We start from the raw sequence: 19,981 nt of genomic DNA, 5'->3' as shown, positions 1-19,981 counted from the left end.
TACTCAATGCAGGTAACATAAATTTATAAAATAAATATAGATTTTATAATAAACTCCTAAAATATTATCTATTTACCACTGAGAAAATGTAACTAAATATATACTTAAAATAAAATCATGAAAGTATATAGACTTTGTCACAAATTTATAAAAGGACTATTCTATTTATAATTTTAACAAATTTAAATTACAATTTTTGATAAAGTATAGCATAATTTAAATTATAGGTAAAGTCGTAAAAATAACATATAAAATAAAAAAGAGTATTATATATAGGAGGAAATTAAAAATTACAAGGGCAAAATAGATACTGTCTAGGATAAAGGGGGAGAGCGAAAACTATTAAAGGAAAGGGGGAAATTTGATTTTTAAAGTAAAATTGGTTGTTATAAATGATTTTCACCCGACCCAAATGTTGTTAATCTTTTTTTTTCTTTAATCACATTATTAAAATCACGTAATTATGATAAATTGATAAGATTTGAGTTGAACACAGGGGCGGCCCGACGAATTTTGTGGTCTAAAGCCAAACTTTATGAGGGGTCTTAACTTTTTAATTTTTTTTATTATTTATTTGAAGTCTATTTTTTTAGTTTTTCTTAGATACAAAGTTATTAATGATTTTCTTATAATCAATAACTCCTAATAAGCATTTCTCAACTAACAATATAGCTAATCCATTTAACCTTTCTTGTGACATTATTGTTCTTAGGTAAGATTTTATTAATTTTAATTTTGAAAACTTTTTTACGTTGAAGCAACGGTAACATGAGTTATTAACATTATTCCATAAGAAATTTAAGCATTTGAAAAAGAATTAAATCTTTTTATTTGATTAAATGTGTAGCGAATCCTACGGTAGATTCTCCATTGAAAACTTAAAAGAGAAAAGAAATTAAAAGATAAAAATTCTGATTTTTCATTCCACATGCCTCAATAATTCTCTGCTTAAAGAATATAAAGCAAGCCTATCATGGGTAATAATGAAAATAGGTTATTAACTAAGGCTAAACTGTAAAAGTAAAACTATGGAGGGTCAAACTACAATTAATGAAACTTAGTCTATAGAGATCCATCCATTACAAAATGTATCCATTAAACTGTTATATTTTAATTGTATTCTTTTCGTTAATACTTTTAATTCAGAAAATAAATTTAAACCATCAATATCGAATTGATTATTATGCTTTAAGGAACATTCAAGATTAAGACAATATTTTTTTAAATTTTCAACATCTAGTGATCTTAGTTTTTACTGCTGAATAGAAAATCAAAAATATTTTCATATGCTTTGAATTGTTCAAATCTATTTTGAAGTGAAAAAATAGTCTTGTCCATTATGTATAAAAGTAATCAACTCTAAAGAACTCTTCGAAAGATTTTGAGATTTAATTTTCAACATTCGTATCAAATTGTTATTTCCTATATATCACACGTTCTTATAAAATTCGGGTTCAATATTCATTTCAAGTGCAATTTTCTTGGTAGAAATCATAGCAGTTGCAAATTCTTCTTCTCTATATTTGTTAAAGAAAGAAATCAAACTTTTTTGCTTTACGAAACTTTTTTTAAAAACGTATACATAGTTTATTAGATGTAACAAAAATGGGGCTTACACAAATATGGGGTCTAAAGCGGTTGCTTTACTTGCTTTATGGAAGGGCAATGCATTTCTTCCTGGCCCTTTTTACGGCCACATTTGCATAGTTTAATGTTCAATGTCCACGTATGATTTTTCTTTTGATTTTTAAAAAAATAATTCATTAACTCAATTTCTTCACATAACTTAAAATATAAATATCATATTCATTTCAAATTTTATTTTAAATTTTCAAAAAAAGAATTCGACCAATATTTTGTTTCCAAATGTTGTCTTATGGCTTCTAACCGGGGAGCCCAACTACTGGTTTGGGTGAAACCGATTTCCTTTGCTCGAATCGATATTTGTATTAATAAATATTAATAATACTTAAAATCATCGTTTAATTGGATCCGCCTCTGTGTCAATACCTCGAATGAACAAGTTGTGACAAAAGGGACCTATTTCTTAAAACACGATAGTATATATGTTGATAGTAATTTTTGAATGACTCTTTTTGTGGTGCCCATGCTAAGAGTGAAAGCTTCAAATTTTCAATCCTATCAAATCGTAGCTATGATTTCTATTAACTCGAAGAACGACAACGGGGCAACTACTACAATATCAATGATTTATATTACCCTTATATTATAAGAGAAGTTGTTATCGCTTTTAAGTTGTAATATTAGAAGTTCGAATTATATCAACTAAAAAGAAAAAGAAATACACTAAACACTTACCCTATCTGGACATACAATTAGCTTGCTGTAAGAAGTTTATTATACTAAACACAGCAGATGTACATAGCTATAGTTGGTTGATATAAAAAAATCTCACTTTTCAAGGAAAAAGAGATGGAGAAAACACAAGCCAAAAAAATCCTTGTTCGATCTGATATAAGAGTAATACTACTACACTTTTCCATTTCCCTAAAAGGTCTACAATTTCCAACACCCAGCTCCAGCTGTGTTTCCAATTAACCACCAAGATTTGTCTGCCCCTCTCTCCTTTTACACTTCCTTTCAGCGTTAGAAAAACCTGCTAGCTGCCCTTCCTACTACTATCATTTTCACTATACTACAGTAGTACTAGTTGTTATCATGTCTTTTTTGTATCTTTTCCTTAGCTAGCTGCAAATATATATAGTACTGTCATATCAAGCCACCAAAACAAGAAAAAGGAGAGAGAGCAAAAAGAGGGATGTGATTGTTCATTGGTTAGAATTGAGACGAGTGATATTGTTCGTCATGGCGGCAGGTGACCAAAAATCAGCACCATTAAGAGTAGTATCAGCTACATGTAGAGTTAGCTCTATTGGGACAAGACATAGTCCTTTGCTCCTTAGCATCGCCTCCTTTCTTGATCCTTCCATTTCTCCGGTTTCTCCACCCTCCTGTCACATTTTCCCACAAACTCATTAGGATTTAACTTACAGTTATACACATAAGTGATTTTGAGAAATATTCTGTGTTTGACTAATTAATTTGAAAAAATACTTCTAAAAAATAATTATTATTTGGCCAAACTTTTAAAAAAAATATTTTTCGGCTCGTAGAAACATGGCCAAACAAGCTATTATACTTTTAACCTGTTGCAGCGGGAAGTGGGATTATAACACCAACTTTTACAATAAAAGAGTTTTTTCATATCAATTTATCTAAAAGATAATTATAATTAATCAACCGTCTATCAAAAGTGAGACTAGTAGTTTGAAAGTAAGACATTTTATATGTTATAACAAGGTTAAAATATACTCCATGTATTATAAGTTAAGCCCAATGCATATTAAGACGCATCATGATCAATCATCTACATATTACAAGCCAAACACTTCATTTTAATAGTAGTAATTAAAATCTATAAGAAGTTAATTAATGACCTCATTGTCATATACTTTTACTATTTATTAAAGATTTCTCATAAATATATAATCATCCGTTAAGAACCTAAAATTAAGAGTATTCTAATTATTCAACCTCAACATTGGATAAGATGCTACTGTGAAGGGGAAAAAATGCTGCTAAGTGCTAAGAGTTTAGCAGCAGTAAATTTTACCTAAACACACCGAGCTTTTGATAGTAATTCTTAGTTTTCTTTTACCTTTTTGTCAATATTTACTGTGAGCAAGGTGTTAAGGTAAGGACAGGGGAGGCCCATAAATAGGGACAAAGTTGTTGTACGTACTAAATAGGAGTAAAAGAGAGCACTTTTTAGTGAAAACACTTTAGGAGAAAAAATGGGTCAAAATAAAAGTACTTACACGTAATGAAGGAGACAGGCGCTGCAAATAAGGAGAACACAAGACTTGAACCTGATCGTGCAAAAACCTGATATATCCCATCGCTTCATGTAGCACTGATGCTGTGTCTGTCTGTAGTTAATCAATATCCATTTTAATGTCACATTAATAAAGATCAGTTTATCTTATATATTTTGACAGTGCAATATTTACTTTGGACAACATGTTAAATATCTCCATAGTGTATATTTTAAATTGCAAGAATTGACTAGTACCAATTGCACTAAGCTTCCGTTATGCGCGGGTTCAGTAAAGGCCGGACCACAAGGGTCTATTGTACGCAGCTTTAATATGCATTTCTGCAAAAGGCCGTAGATTTTTGCAAAATGCTGTTTCTACGGCTTTGAACTCGTGACCTCCTCCTAGTCACACGGCGCAATTTACCAGTTATGCCAAGCTCCCTTTCGACTACAATATAGGAAAACCGGAGGAAAAAAAAATGAACCTTGCCAAAGGGAGATACAAGCTGTTGTAAAGCTGTGATTCTTTCACCAAGCTTCTCTTTCTTAACCTGCATTTTTATTGTTCATAACCTTAAAAGTTGACCCAAAAAAGAAGATAATGCTTCTTCATTTATCATGCAAATGATCATTTGTTTGTTTTTCATTTTTTCTGACCTTTGCATGGCCTGTCACATTTGAATTTTCTGCCTTTGTCCTCTTGCAATTTCTCTGATTTCCAGCAGGAACTGCTTTTGTTTTTTCAGCCGATTCTTTCTCTGCTCCATTTCGCTTTTTCTGCACAAAGTACAAAAAGATACAGAAACCCAAAACCCAAATCAACACAGAAAATCGCAAGCCCTTAAACATTTGTGTGATTATAAATTATCTCCTTAAAAGATAAAATAAGAATTTCAGAACAAGCAAAATTAGTATTTCTACATACATCGGACTTGTAGTTCTTGCTGTTGCTACTTGAACAAGCTGAGGCGGGTGAATCTCCAATACTGCATGTGACTCCAGATATCTGGATTTTTGCTGGTGAATTTATAGAACAACTTTCAACAAAAGGATTATCAGCACACATTTTGGTGTAATCACCAAAACAGAGCATTTTTGGGGAAGATGAAGTGAAGTTAAAACATCCTCCTAGTGTGTTATCATCATCGGCAAATAGTAGTTCTGAATAGCTCTCTCCGTTTAGTGTCTCTTCCTTATACCCTTCTTGATCATCCGCCATTGTTAATTAAAGCAATAGTAGTAGAGATTAATTTCTTTCTTTATATTTTTTGACTCATGGAAAAAGGAGTTTGTGGGTTTGTTTATGGGAGTAAACGACGGAAGCTTCTTTTAAAGTTAAACACGGCAGGGACAAAGATATATAAGCAGTGTCTTCTTCTCTTCTTACTAGGACTATTTGGCTTCTTATATGGGACCGTTTTCCCCCACTCCATTTTTACATTTTCTAAAATAATTTAATCGAACTATAAACTTAAAAGTATTTAACATCTATGAACCGATAGAATAACAAATTTTTACATTCTTAGATTACGTAAAAGATAATTAAAAATAATTGTTCATGATAAACGAAGAGATTTTATTTACCTGTAATGACCTGATAAATAATCTGATTATTTTTTTACATCTTTGTTGTATAGAACTTTAACTCAAAATAAACAAATAATATGTTTATAGCATGTTAAATTATACTCCCTTCCGTCTCTTTTAGCATTTTTATTTTGATCTGAAATAAATATCCTTTTACATAGTCAAGAAGGAATTAATTTTATTTGTCCAAAATTAACCCTTATTTACATATCTCAACGTGTCAAGGTAACAATTAATTAAGGGTAGTTTAGTAAATATATTTTCTCTCTAGAAATTCGTATTTTTTTAAGGGTGTGTCAAAGACTAAAAAGTCACTTTTTAATATACCGGAAGAAGTACTAATATTGTAAAATTTCTTTGTATGATCTACCGTATGTGAGTTTAATTCAATAGTATAAAATAATGACGGGGAACAAAGGAGTCCCACGTAGTACAAAGGGAGTAATAATAGCTTGTAGTAGTAATTATATGAATTTTCAAAACAAGGACGTGTCTGTCGTATTTGGTCACTAAATTGGTGTAAAAGAGTTAAAAAGAGAAGGGAGAAGGGGTGGGGGCGTTACGGCCGTTGCAAAATCTAAGGGAACTTCGGTAGTATCGTCTTTAGTCCTGTTCAGTCTCAGTCAAACTTCCGAAGACCGAACTACCAACCATTACCCAAGAAAACCGTGCTACCGCCTTTGGTTCCTCTATATATAAGTCCACACTCCAATGTTTTGTTTGGGGAATAGAACAAAACACATTTTTGTTTGATCATCAATAGTCGATCTTTGCACTCATCAATAGTCACTAATCAAGGGTCGTATGATTTGGAACAATATTATCCCACAATTATAGTTCAAAGATTATAATATGGAATATCAATTTTATATCAATATTAGCTCATATATCACGATCAACAATAACAACAACAAACCGAATATAATCAACAGACATTTGTTCTGCTTCCTAAGGTTTTTGATTCCTAATCCACCTTCTCGTTTACTAATAGAAGCATCCTTATCCTAGTAACCAAACAACCCCTTATTGACATTACTAGGGTATGTTGTACTTGTAGGTTGAAGTCAGTTCTTATAAAAATACAAAGAATCATTGATTAGACAAATTTGTTACTATATTTTATACACACTAGATTGAATCTAATATATGAATTGTATGGTCAATTTTGATTTTTTTTGTTTTTTCCTTTTTTTTTTTAATTTCATTAAACACTTGACTGACATGTCCAAGCACCAACTTGAATCTTATACTCTATTTTGTGTAAGATTCTAGAGAGTGTTTATGAATTTGGTTCATATTCTTTTGATAACATTATTAAATCTTTTATTCAATTGAGACTACACTCTGACAAAGATTAACATAAATGAAAAATATTAAAATCATTTTTCACTAGGTTCAGTACGGTGATTTTTGCACAACGAATAAGATTTTCACAAAAAACGAGGCAAATCTTAGTCCATGGTTGACAAGTGCAAGAAAGGCTTCAATATAGTGAGAAAACGTACGAATTACGGAGACTGCAGACATATAGTAACACAAAGCAAAGGACTTAATATAATACTTATGAAAGAAGACGAGAAAACCAAAGCCAGACATCTTAGCTTCTTTGGACTATGAATTTTGCGACTACGACATCACGTACGTCTTTGGTCAATCTTCTCCCGTATCTCTTATTTTGATTCAGCTTCTGCTGGTCGAAAACCCGAGTAACTGATCCATTAGTGTGTGTAAATTAGCAAGATTATAATATATTTATTCGATACTCATGCTTTAAACGCCGCAATAGATTCGCAGACAACTAAAGGCCATCCAACAGCAATAAGGATCCAAAAATATCAATCAGGGAATACTTTCTCTGTGATCTTAATACACGTCCTTCGATCTTAATTGCTAGCCGTTCCTATTGAAGCTATTTGAGCTATGGAACAGTTTATTTCATTTTGAATCAAGAATCATAATAATATTTGAAGCAAAAATCGCACTGAACGTGTCAAAACGGTTGAGTGAGATTCCTAGTGATCTTTATATCCAAAAACATACGTGGTGAGATATATTTTAACTATATTTAGCATGATTTCTAACCACTCTGCAGTGATTGATTCCTATGATTGTTAGCCCTCATGCAATCATGGAGTTTTTTGGGTCGCTCTAACAGTGAAGAAGCTTAGATCTTGATAAGCACGTTGCGGATTGCAAGGACTAATTAATACATATACAGCCATATGCACGACCCTCCCTTCTATAAATCACGAAAAACCTCTCAATCATACTGGTCTGACTGCTGAACAAACACTAATGATACACACACAAAATCACAAAGCTTTCGTAATCGAACCAGTAGCTTGTAAGCCACACTATATCAGCTAGAAATGCTTTTCCATTTCCTATGTTATTCACACCTCATCTATTCCTTCATTAAAGAACATGACATCTTTAATAAAATACATCTTCGTATGAGGGTGTTGCGTGAATGCGGGGAGGTGGGGTTGCAAAAATTAACCAAAGTCTTCCAAATTAAAGTTGTTGACAGGACTTAACAGGAGACTACTAAACAAATGGTATCATCGTTTAAGTAGAAATCCAGGTGCATAGAATTGAAAAGGACATGGATTGAGCCTAATAAACCAATTGCATTGTTGCACGTTGACAAGTGAACTTTGAAGTAGTATGCACTATTTTAATCAGCATAATTGATAAGTGACTTACGAAAAACTAGCAAATAAAAGTTTGTTCCTTCCCCAGTTACAACTACCATCCCCAACCAACCTTAATTATGACAAATGCTGCAGAATTTTCTGCAGGAACAGGACCAACACAGTTCACAAACTAGTTTGATTTTCAAAAAAGCATCTATTAAGAAGTGAGAAAAGAAAAAAAAATGAGGACATTTCCTTCTTGTAAAAGCACATTGGTCTTGGACTGGATGTGCCTAATATAGAGGGTGTTTGGCTAAGCTTATAAGCTGGTTTAATTGGCTTATAAGCGTAAACATCCAAAATGCTTATAAGCACCGAAATCAGTCAAAAGTCATAAGTTGACTTATGACTTTTGAGCTTATAAGCATTTTTGGTTGAGCAAGATTTTTACTATTTCATGAACCTGAAGATAATTCGGGCACGTTGTTTGAGATGTCATTCAGAAGAAACTACAGTTTCAAAGATTAATTCAACCAGCTAATGAATAGCTCTCAAAAGAAAAACTTAATGTGATATTGATCTGCCACTTTACACCTCTGTAGTGCTACAGACAACCAGACCTAGGAATGATAAGATATGTTGAAAATCTGCAGTTTGAAGTTATATTACCAAAGAATTCCAATAAAACAAGAACTCACAAAATTAAGCCCCAAATAAAGCAGAATAATTTTGGCATTTAATTGCCCAACATAGAACTTATACCAATACTAATAGAAGCTTCAACTTTGTTGTTAGATACCACAACGCAACCCACAAAGGGCAACAGAGAAACTTGGGGAGAGCAAAGAACAAATCCATAGTTATTTCTAAGTATACATTAAAACAAGCATAAAATGGTGATCCGTAACATGGAACTAAGATGGAAACTTATGATCCTACACGCATTCTCCTCTAGTGAGATCCATGCGAAAACTTTGTTGTGACTTGTGAGAACCACCTCCAAACCCAAAGAACCAAAGAAATTCATGATTCAGCACTGCCCCAAAAATATTGATTAACACCAAACTTAAGGTGATTAATTATTTCTAGAGTCAGCTTCACATTTTATTACTCAATCTCTTACCGAGCTAACTTTTAAGTACTACTAACTGGACTCAAACTGAGTAGACAACTGAATTATCTCCACCAATATGTCACCATAGCGAACCTCTGAAGCTACCCCACATACATCACCATACTTCTATAATAGTTTAGTTCAACACCATAGAAGCAACAGGCTGTCAGACTCTAAGCGACACTCCATGAAAAACTGGACACTATACACTGGTCATGATGTATAGTTTGTAATGTGAAAGTGACAATAATAAGGTATCTAACTATCACAACAACCTGACTATCATGACGATGCACCTTAATATCAGTAATGTGTTGGGTTTCTAAAATTCCACATATGTACAAAAGAAGAAATGCATCTACAAGTGTCTGTCCACCCAATTTCTATCAAAATACTTGTCCATCACATGTGAAACTTTGACTTGACCTTATTTACTCTATATCATCGATGGATATTGGACTTGGGACCTTGTAAAACTAACTTAAATTTAAATTTATTTCTCAGTGAATTTTACTTTAAACAGTAACAATTAGCAAAGCTTATTAATTCTCAAAAGTTATTATATGAAGTATCAGAAACTGTATATCAAGCGTCTAATGCAGAATATCCAATTTAAAGTACAAGCAAGAAAGAAAGAGCAACAAAAGAACAAAGCTCTTTGGGAAATAGTAACAAACAGTTGGCAGACAAGACGAACCATCAAGCGGAGCATATAATCTTTAGGCGATCCGCTGCAGATTGGTCTACAGAATACTGCAAAACAAAAGGAAATTGCAAGTGGGCCTATCGATAAATACTCAATCCAATAAACCAAATGCTAAATAAATGTAAAAGGGGCAGTAATGACTTCTACAATAGCTATAATACATGTCACTGTATTTTAGTGTTTAGTGTTTACCTTATTAAGGACCCAGATGGAATGGTTGTACGCTCGTTGAAGGAGTTCCTGAAGAGCATTTGGATCATTCGAGTCGATTTCTCTGTAATTGACGAAATTTTCTCGGGCGTATTTTGCGTAGTAAGGCCTGGTGTCCTTTGGAAGTCGCCTCACCAGCCTCAGCACTTCGCGGTAGGCACCTATTGCTTTCTTCATTTCTTGGATAATCATTTATCACCAATCGCAATTTGCAAATGTTGACTGATATAACGCAATAATGCTTAGGAAAATACTAATCAAGTTATTTCATGCGCGGTGATTTTGCATTGCTGAGTCCTGTGAAGGGGAGCATATGGATCGGGTCCGGATTTTAATAGTTGAACCATCGGGTTGGGGATGCAATCTTGTTTTATTTTTATTTCTTTTTAATGTAGCATTTATTTTTGGTAATTAATATAGCATTACTTACTGGTTCTATGGGCATAACTACTGCAATTTGCAGTAGACATTGTAATTGGGCTTATCCCCTCATTATCTATTTTGGAAGCTGTTTAACCCAAAATTTAATTATTAAATTAATCACTTAAATTTATAGAACAAGGCCATGAGTAACAATATTAGTCGAAAATAATGAATCTTTGCTTGGGAAAAATAAGAGAATGATGTAAATAACATAGATAAAAGCAGCAAAATAACGACAAAGAGAAAGTTAAAGAGCAGTTGAACAACGCTGCTAACTAAGAGATAATACTTTCGTATAATAATCGTGTGAGGGATTGAATCATAATGGGCTACAATATGGGGAAATGAAGTATTTACAGGACAATTTACGCCTACCCGTTACAGGCATTACTGGCATATCCCGTACATTATGCTTGATGGCTCTATTACTGCTTAGGAGTTAATATAAAATCCCAGATATCTCAAAGTTCGTTGGTTTGTGGGAGTTGTCTACTCGGATGTTGGTGATTAGCCGAATGATCTATTCCGGTATAGTATTATTCGGTATAGGTGCTTCTCGCATGGTTGTAAAGATAATGCTAGTTTTGTAGCGGCTATTTTGCAATTTGTGACAGTTTTTGGCCCCCACAAAATAAATTGTGGCTGTTTTTTAAAGTGCCACAATTATGTTTGCCACGAGCTTTTTTGTGGTATTTTTTAAAAAACCACGCCATAAAGTAATTTTTAAATTTGTAGCAGTTTTAAAAACAATTAGCTGGAGTTTGTAACGCAAACAATATGATGTCAATCTTTAAAAAAGAAATTACTTGTGGGGTTCATATATAACCTCCACAAATAATCTTAATCTTAAAAAAATAAATTATTGGCAATTTGTTTCGCCACAATTCTTTTTTTTTTTTTGTACTGAATAACTCATAACATAGATCAAATTCCATAAAAAATATCTATGGTAAAACATCACAAATTCATACACATATCAAATTAAAGTTAAAAATCGTGTACAATAACTCAAACATTACCAAATTAATCTAAAGTGGTTCCATACAATAAATAAATATTTAAAAAGTACGTATTTGATTGGTTATTCATGCTGCTGCCGCCATGATCAATCCTCGTATATCCATATGTGAAGTAGTTTCATCATCCGAATCACTCGTCTGAAATGATAAAATAAAAATATTTGATGAGGAACTTCAATAGATTCGACAAATAAACATATACTAATGTGCATACATTCTTAGCACTTGAATAGACATAACTTTATGCGGATATAGTATTTTTTAAAGTAATGAATGCTCACTGTTAATTAGTGGTAAGATTGATATATATACGGGTAAAACCGAGTCCGTTCCCGGTGAGCCAAGCAGAGTGGTAAGATGACCGCAACATATCGGAGTCAGAACGAAGAGCCCCTCGTATCAGGGATCGGGCAAATATCTGCTCTCGGGGATATCGGGGTCATATCCTTGGGGTCCGATTTAAGGGTTGAGATTTCAGAGAACATCGCAAAGCAGCTGCACACGGCTAACAAAGGCCGTGATATCCGTACCCAACTGGATATCACGACGCGAATCTCGGCTCGTATCAATGATCGGCATAACGGAAGATTTTTATCTTTTTGAGAATTGTACTTAGAGTAAAACTCCCCCTATAAAGGGGAAAGATTATTATTGATATACACATGGTAACATGCATATCAAGGCAATATACTCTTATTTTCTCTGTTATTCAAAGTTCTTACTTTTATTCATCGGTTCTTCATTGGTGTGAGCCCGGGATCGAAGGCAAACATTTCATTAAGCTGTTATTGAGTCAGGGGTCACTCCCCTTAATTGGCCTGACAATTTATTATTCCCTTTATGTTACATTTCGCGTTTTTCGTATGTTAAAATTTCGTTTCCAGTTAACCGACGTAGACTCGGGGATGAGATCATCTTGACGTTAACGTACTTACGCTATTTATAACAAGCGATAAATAAGTGTTATGAAGGATAAATCGGTACATAAATTAAAGAAAATGAGTTTCGTTGAAAGTGACCAATTTGGAATAAAATACGGGTCGAGCGATAATACTCGATAATTATAAACTAGTATCATGCAAGGTACCATATGACCACGTTAGTATAATATATAAAGTATATATGAAGTATTTTAAAAATAAATAGAATTTTAAGTAATTTGTGGTAATTTTTAAATTATGCGGGTAATTGATTAATTACCGGGTAACAAGACATTACCCAGTTAACTAATAAGTGGATAAATAATTAATAAAATAACCCCTCAAACGTGGCAAGAAGCCACAAAATTGAAAATGACTAAGTAGTCACTTTTGCCAAATGGCTCCTTAAGAATACAACCAAGACATGACTTAAATTTAAGTCTTACCAAATAAGACTTGTGATCATTATCTAGGAAACTTAGTAAGCAATTCATTAGATGAAAGCACATTTTGTCTTTGGTTTCAAACCAAAGACGTTAGAAGCAGAGTCATTTCGTCCAAAATCTTTAGCCAACATTTCGATTGGAATTTCAAAGAGCAACCAAATTTCGTTTCAAAATTTTAAGAGATTCAAGCAGAATTTCATCTATATTTCGCAGAAGCAGATTCGTTCAAATAATTCAAGAAAAAGGTATGTTAAAGTCATCCCTTCTTTCGTATGGCATGTTCCGATTTATACTAAAGAAACGAGCAAACGCACAATTTTCATAAATTATTCTATTCATAGAGATACTAGGGGTGTCTATATTCTTGATTCCCCATGAAAAATATTATTATCTTCTGTTCATGGGTCTCAAAATAATACACGGTTGAAAAAGTTTATCCGGAAGGAATATTGAGATTATTACGTATTTTTCATACATTTCACTCATTTATGCATGTGCATTGACTCATGACCAGATGGTGTTATATACGCGTATATATGTAAATATATGTATATGGGATATAGGAAAATGCTACGACGTTATATACACACCACCACCTGATCAGCTAGTATATGCTGATGATGTTGCCCACAGTGGCCGAGATGATACGATGGGATGCCATCAGTGGCTTGATGATATTATGTACATGTCACGACCCCCAACCGGACTCGGTCGTGATGGCGCCTCTCGTGAAGACAAAGCCATCCGACACAATTCCCAAATTCACTTCAATAATGTTAATAAGTCAATTTAATGCCTTTTAAATTAATCAGATATTGCTTAATGTGAGTTTAAATGAACACTGCGGAAATAAACACAGCCCGACATCGGGGTGTCACAAGTCACGAGCATCTACTAAGGTCAAAAATACAACTAAGTTCTGAAATAGGCTAAATACAGTCCAAGGATGTTCAGAGAGAGAAAAGCAGTGCTGCGAACGCCGGCAGCTACCTTGCTAAACTCCGATGACTCTGCCTCCGATCAACCAATACCCGCTACCGGGTTCAGAAATACCCGAATCTGCACACAAGATGCAGGGAGTAAAATGAATACTCCAACTCAGTGAGTAATAATCATAACTAAAGTCTGAATGGTAAGAAATCACGAAAAGTGCATCAACATGCTGTATAAAAGCAGTTCAAAAACCAGTAAGAAAGCAATGAAGCTGTAAAATCTCTTAAAATATCTTAGCTCAGTTTAAACTTCTTCGAAAATGACTTTTTCAACAGTTGCACAAATGAATGCAAAATAATTAGTGCAGATAAGCATAGAAATCCGCTCCTCGAGCAAAAATACACAATTAAACAGGTACATGACAGGCAAATAAGAAAGATAAGCACATAAGGTTCGCCCCTCGGGTACAATATCAACAAATTCGCCCCTCGGGCACAATATTAACAAATTCGCCCCTCGGGCAATATCTCAGAATAATACCAGCCCCTCGGGCAATCACATAGAACAATACCAGCCCCTCGGGCTATATCTCACATCACAACGGATACCAGCGCTCACTGGGGGTGTGCAGACTCCTGGAGGGGCCCCTTACGGCCCAAGTGCAATATCAAGCCACCCGTGGCATCATAAACAGGCTCTCGGCCTCATATTAATATCAACAAACCACCTTGTGGCGTACATATCTCAAGCCCTCAGCCTCATAACCAAATCAGTGTATCACCGCTGCAGCGTGCAGCCCGACCCAAAAGTATCCTCACAACACAGGCCCTTGGCCTTACTCAGTAAAAATTCACATAAGCCACTTGGGCAACAGTAAAACATGATGCTCAGCCCAAAATATGATTTAAAATATCATTTTAAGTTTAAAGCAGAGTAAACATGGCTGAGTTTTGAAAACAGTAGAATATAGCATGATTGAGTTCAAGCATAAAATCAAAAACAGTGAGGAAACATCAACAAAAATCCCCGAAGGGTTCAACTAGTTGGCACGAAGCCCAAATATGATATTCAGCCCAAATAATAATGATAGCAAATAGATTTCAGTCAAATACGCGGTAAAATCATCAATCGGGACAGACCAAGTCACAATCCCCAATAGTGCATGACCCCACGCTCGTCTTCAAGTGTGTGTCTCACTTCAATATAGCACTACGATGTGCAATCCGGGGTTTAAAACCCTCAGAACATCATTTACAATCATTACTCACCTCGATCCGATCCAAACTCTAGCCCGCGATGCCTTGCCCGCACGAATCAACCTCCGGATGCTCCAAATCTAGCCACAATCAATATATAATCATTAAAATATGCAAAGGGAACGAAGCCCACTCAAAAATATCCAATTTTACATCAAAATCCCAAAAATTCTCAAACTCGGCCCCTGGGCCCACGTGCCGAAATCCGATAAAATTAACATCAATGGAATCCTCATCCTCACACGAGTCTATACATATCAAGAACATCAAAATAGAACCTCAAATCCCCACTCAAAGGTCTCTTAATCTCAAGCCCTAATTACCCATTTTTGCTACTGATTTGTTTCCATGGATTTCAAGCTTACAATGATAGAATTCATCATAGAATCAAGTTTAGTGTCCAAAAATCTTACCTCCATGAAATCCTCTTGAATTACCTCTTAAATTAGCTCTCCCAAGCTTCAAAATTGCCCAACAATGGAGGTACTTAGCCTCAAAATCACGGAATAACCCTTTTAAATCATTTTACCCAGGCATAAAAATCCTTCTTCGCAAACGCAATCAAAGCCTCGCATTCGCGAAGCACAAAATTACTTTGACCAAATTTCCTTCACCGCGAACGCGTCCTACCACTCCTGAACGCGAAGACTTGGCTCCCTAACCCAACGCGAACACGACTCCCTTTCCGTGAACGCGAAGAACAAATAAATCCTCAAACCCAGCTGCTCACTTCCCCTACGCGAACGCGGAGCCTCCCTCGCGAACGCGATGCACAACGAACCCAGCCCTTCGCGAACACGGAGCCTCCCTCGCGAACGCAAAGGCTAAAATCTCCACCTCACCAGCTAACCCTTCGCGAACGCGAGGCCCTACTCGCGAACGCGAAGGCCAAATGCCTACAACACTGAACAGAAATTTTCTTCAACTTTGCAAAATATGAAATGGTCTGATTGACCACCCGAAACTCACTCGAGGCCCTCAGGACCTCAACCAAACATGCCAACATATCTCATAACCTCATTCAAACTTTTTACAACATTCGAAACGCTCAAAACAACATCAAAATACCAAATTCGCATCGGATTCAAGCCTAAGAATTCCAAAACCTTCTAGATTACGCTTTTGATCAAAAAGCCAACCAAGCCACGTCCAAATGACCTGAAATTTTTCACACACATCCCAAATGACACAACGGAATTACTACAACTTCCTAAAATCCATTTCGACCCCTATATCAAAATCTCACCTATCAACCGGAAAATGCCAAAACCTCAATTTCGCCAATTCAAGCCTAAACCTTCCACGGACTTCCAAAATGTATTCCGATCATGCTATTAAGTCCTAAATCACCCAACGGAGCTAACCAAATCATAAAATTTCTGATCCGAGATCATGTACAAACAAGTCAAATCTTGGTCAAACCTTTCAAATTTCAAGCTTCAACTGAGGACTGTTTCTTCCAAATTCATTTTGATTACCCTGAAAACCAAAACCAACGATTCACATAAGTCATAATACATCACACGGGGCAAGTCATGCCCGAGAACTGGCGAGCAAAGTGCAAAAGCTCAAAATGGTCGGTCGGGTCGTTACAGTACACCCATACCTATGCATGGCACGACATTTATACACATGTGCATGACATTATAAACATTTTAAAATTTACAAAGTTATTCAGATTTAAATATGTGTTTCCTTATTCCTTGTTTCATCTATGTATTTTACGTACTAATTTTCATGCCTTACATACTCAGTACATTTTACGTACTGACGCCCTATTTCATGGGGCCTGCGTTCTATGCCCGCAGGTGCAGGTAGGCAAGTTGACGGTCCCCCTTCTTAGGATACCTGATCAGCGAGAGTTGGCGTGCTCCACTTGATCTGGAGCTACTTTGATTTTGGTACGATACGTTTGTATATATATATATATATATATGTATATGGGTATGATGTGGCTCAGTCCCATCTTTGTACAGTTATGTTTCCATTAGAGGTCTGTAGACAGTATGTCTAGTTGGGTTGTATGTGGCATTGTCGGCTTTCAGTTATTGGATGTGTAGTTGGCTATAGTAGCCTTGCCAGCTCGCCCACCGTATTATGCATATTTACGTATATATGCCTTGTTGGCAGGTTTCCTTCATGTATGTTATCTTCGTAATTCAACAGATGTTATATAGGTTCATATCCTAGACGCATGCTTAGGGGTGTTTGACAGGTAGGACTCAGGCACCTGTTGTGGCCCTTCGGTTTGGGTCGCGACTGTCATACCTCCTTTTTACGCGCACCTACCCCGAGGGATAAAAGCACAAGGGAGTTTTTCCAATTTAAGTGACAATATTCGAAATGGGATTATTCATTTATTTCAGAGTCGCCACTTGGGAGATTTATGGTGTCCCAAGTCACCGGTTGAATCCCGAATCGAGGAAAATATTGACTCTGTTTAACAGTCTGCGCACCAGAAATCCGGATAAGGAATTCTGTTAACCCGGGAGAAGGTGTTAGGCATTCCCGAGTTCCGTGGTTCTAGCACGGTCGCTCAACTGTCATATTCGGCTTGATTATCTCATACAATACATGTTGAACATATGTGCGAATTTTAACTTTTAACCGCTTTTATCATAGACCATTTTTATCGAGAATTGCAACATCGTGAAAATATATCTCGAACCACGTCACATCAATGTACCCATGGTTACCAACATATTTCGACTCTATTGAGATTTGGATTTGGGTCACATAAATGTGCACCCGAGTTTAAGAAAATAAGTTGTTAAAAGCGCGCCTAAAGCGACTAGCGTATCATTATTTTGGGTAAGGCCATGAAATTTGCTAAACGACCGATCCCGAAGTCTATACAATTATTAACCATTTATTGAGGGCCCCGCAACTTGTGCGTTTTATTGGGCGAGACTCATCTCATTTATTTTAAAAGGATAATCCTAAAGTGCCTACATTTTTTCTATTAAATTTGTCTCTAAAAAATGAAAGAGAAAAGGTCCTAATTTATTTACACGCTTACCAGTTGTTAAATTAAAAAAAAAACTTGGCAATCTAATTTAATCATAGACCATTTACATGCTGAAATTAACCAATAGTATCTAGCTAAACAATATTCCTACAAGTTCCGAAACGGTCTATTCATTTAATGAGCTAACTGTTGAATGTTTAAGAATAGTCTAAATCAGCTAACATGCTTTTTGAGACATGATAATCATCCAACAATAGCGAACTAACTGGACAAAGTTACTACACCATTTATTTATTTTTTAGGCAATACATAGACAGTTCGTCCACTAAGCTATTGTCAGATGTTCCATTATATATATTAAACAACTACATGATTCTGATTAGAGGAAGCTAAATAATGTATATATACAAATAAAATTCAGAATATAACTAAGATAAATTCAGAACTTCAACTCTTCATTTCATATTCATGCTTTATGTTTCAGTTTACAGTAACCAATGTGTCAGTTGTGTACCTGATATTGGAAGCAAAAGAAAAGGAAGATTAGCAGGAATGCAGTAGCATACAACAACAGCAACACCCAACAACAGATTTAAAAAAAACGAGCAGAAATCCAGCAACAACCAGTGAAGTAGTAGCAAATAACCAACCAAACTCAAGGAAACAAATCAAATGAAAATCCCGAAACACCAACAACAATCATCGGGCAGAAACAAAGTAAATCTTTTTTAGATTGAAAGACCAGTTAATGTTTAACCTTTAAATCTTGACCCCTCTGTATATCCAGTGTATGCAGATTGCATATCGGGTGTATACTACTCTCTCTTTCGAATCTCCTTCGAAATGTTTTCTCAATATTCAGTCAATCCCCTATCCCCTTTCAATATTTTTTCGGAATCCCCCTCAATATTTTCGAAATTCCCCCCTAATATCCATACCCCTTATTTATAGCCAAACTTCAAGCATTTAAAATTAAAAATCTCACCATCTTCCACCTATCCCCCTTTAACTTCCACTACTTAATGTTTTGTCCCCCATTATATTAAACAAATATATTAGTTCCCACTAACACATATCTTTTCCTTATTTAATTTCATTATTCTCCACTACCGCATGCTTTGTCCCCCACTATATTAAATAATGTATTAATTCCCCACCATTATGTCTTGTCCCCCACTACGTATTAAAAAATGTATTAATTTAATATTACTAGTACCTAGTGGACGGAACACTCAGATTAAATAATTGTTCAAATTTTCAATTCCAAAAATACCCCTCTGAAATTACCATTCTACCCCTGAAAATACTGCAATTTACCATTCTACCCCCATCAGCTATAACCAATTCACCTAATCAATTCTAACCAAAATACAGCAGCTATAACCAATTTCTAATCAAATTCAATCAACAAATTCAAACTAAATGATGAACAACAAAGAAACAACTGGAATTATTTTGACTGAACAATATTTTTTAACAACAAACCTACTTTCAGATTCAACAACAATAACAAACAAGTATATTCAAATCATTGAGATCAAATTCAAATTAAACTTAAACAAAACAAATAAACAGATTCAAATCACTAACCTCAATAATCAATTGATCTTCAAATTAAATCCAACAACATTACAACAAAGATGAATGATTCAAACTAAATCAAAAAATTAAAAACCAAAACATAAACTCACATTAAATCACTGGATTAAAAACGAACTTCAACAAAAAATGAACACGAATTAAATCTAAATTAAACAACAAAGATGAATGATTCAAACGATTAAACTAACACCCTGCTATATTAAAACTAAACAAAAACAAATGAATGAAAACAAACCGAAGAAATAATCAAGAAATGAAAAACAACGAACAAGAAAGGAATCAAACATTTACCGATTTCAAATCTGAGAATATCAAACAAAATA

At 34.8% G+C, this 19,981-nt stretch overlaps 1 protein-coding gene across 1 annotated transcript; it reads right to left on the bottom strand.

Annotated features, from left to right (window-relative positions):
• Window positions 1-2,715: 2,715 nt before the first annotated feature.
• On the bottom strand, window positions 2,716-5,307 carry LOC107788192 (uncharacterized). Its single transcript, XM_016609863.2, has 5 exons — window positions 4,764-5,307; window positions 4,496-4,615; window positions 4,324-4,389; window positions 3,840-3,950; window positions 2,716-2,972 (listed from the first exon to the last, which is right to left on the bottom strand). The coding sequence occupies exons 1-5, from the start codon at window positions 5,055-5,057 to the stop codon at window positions 2,790-2,792; spliced, it is 774 nt and encodes a 257-aa protein (XP_016465349.1). The 5' UTR covers window positions 5,058-5,307; the 3' UTR covers window positions 2,716-2,789.
• Window positions 5,308-19,981: the final 14,674 nt, after the last annotated feature.

This window comes from Nicotiana tabacum, chromosome 7 (genome assembly GCF_000715075.1).
Source record: "Nicotiana tabacum cultivar K326 chromosome 7, ASM71507v2, whole genome shotgun sequence".
NCBI lineage: Eukaryota > Viridiplantae > Streptophyta > Magnoliopsida > Solanales > Solanaceae > Nicotiana > Nicotiana tabacum.
This window is presented reverse-complemented; position numbering and strand designations above follow the sequence as displayed.

Excerpts from the sequence above, each read along its gene's own strand:
- LOC107788192 (XM_016609863.2), bottom strand. The coding sequence starts at position 5,057 with ATGGCGGATGATCAAGAAGGGTATAAGGAAGAGACACTAAACGGAGAG. Across the intron at positions 4,390-4,495 it reads ATGTGACAGGCCATGCAAAG|GTTAAGAAAGAGAAGCTTGG; the intron begins GTCAGAAAAAAT and ends ATAAAAATGCAG. Across the intron at positions 3,951-4,323 it reads TTGTATCTCCCTTTGGCAAG|ACAGACACAGCATCAGTGCT; the intron begins GTTCATTTTTTT and ends GATTAACTACAG.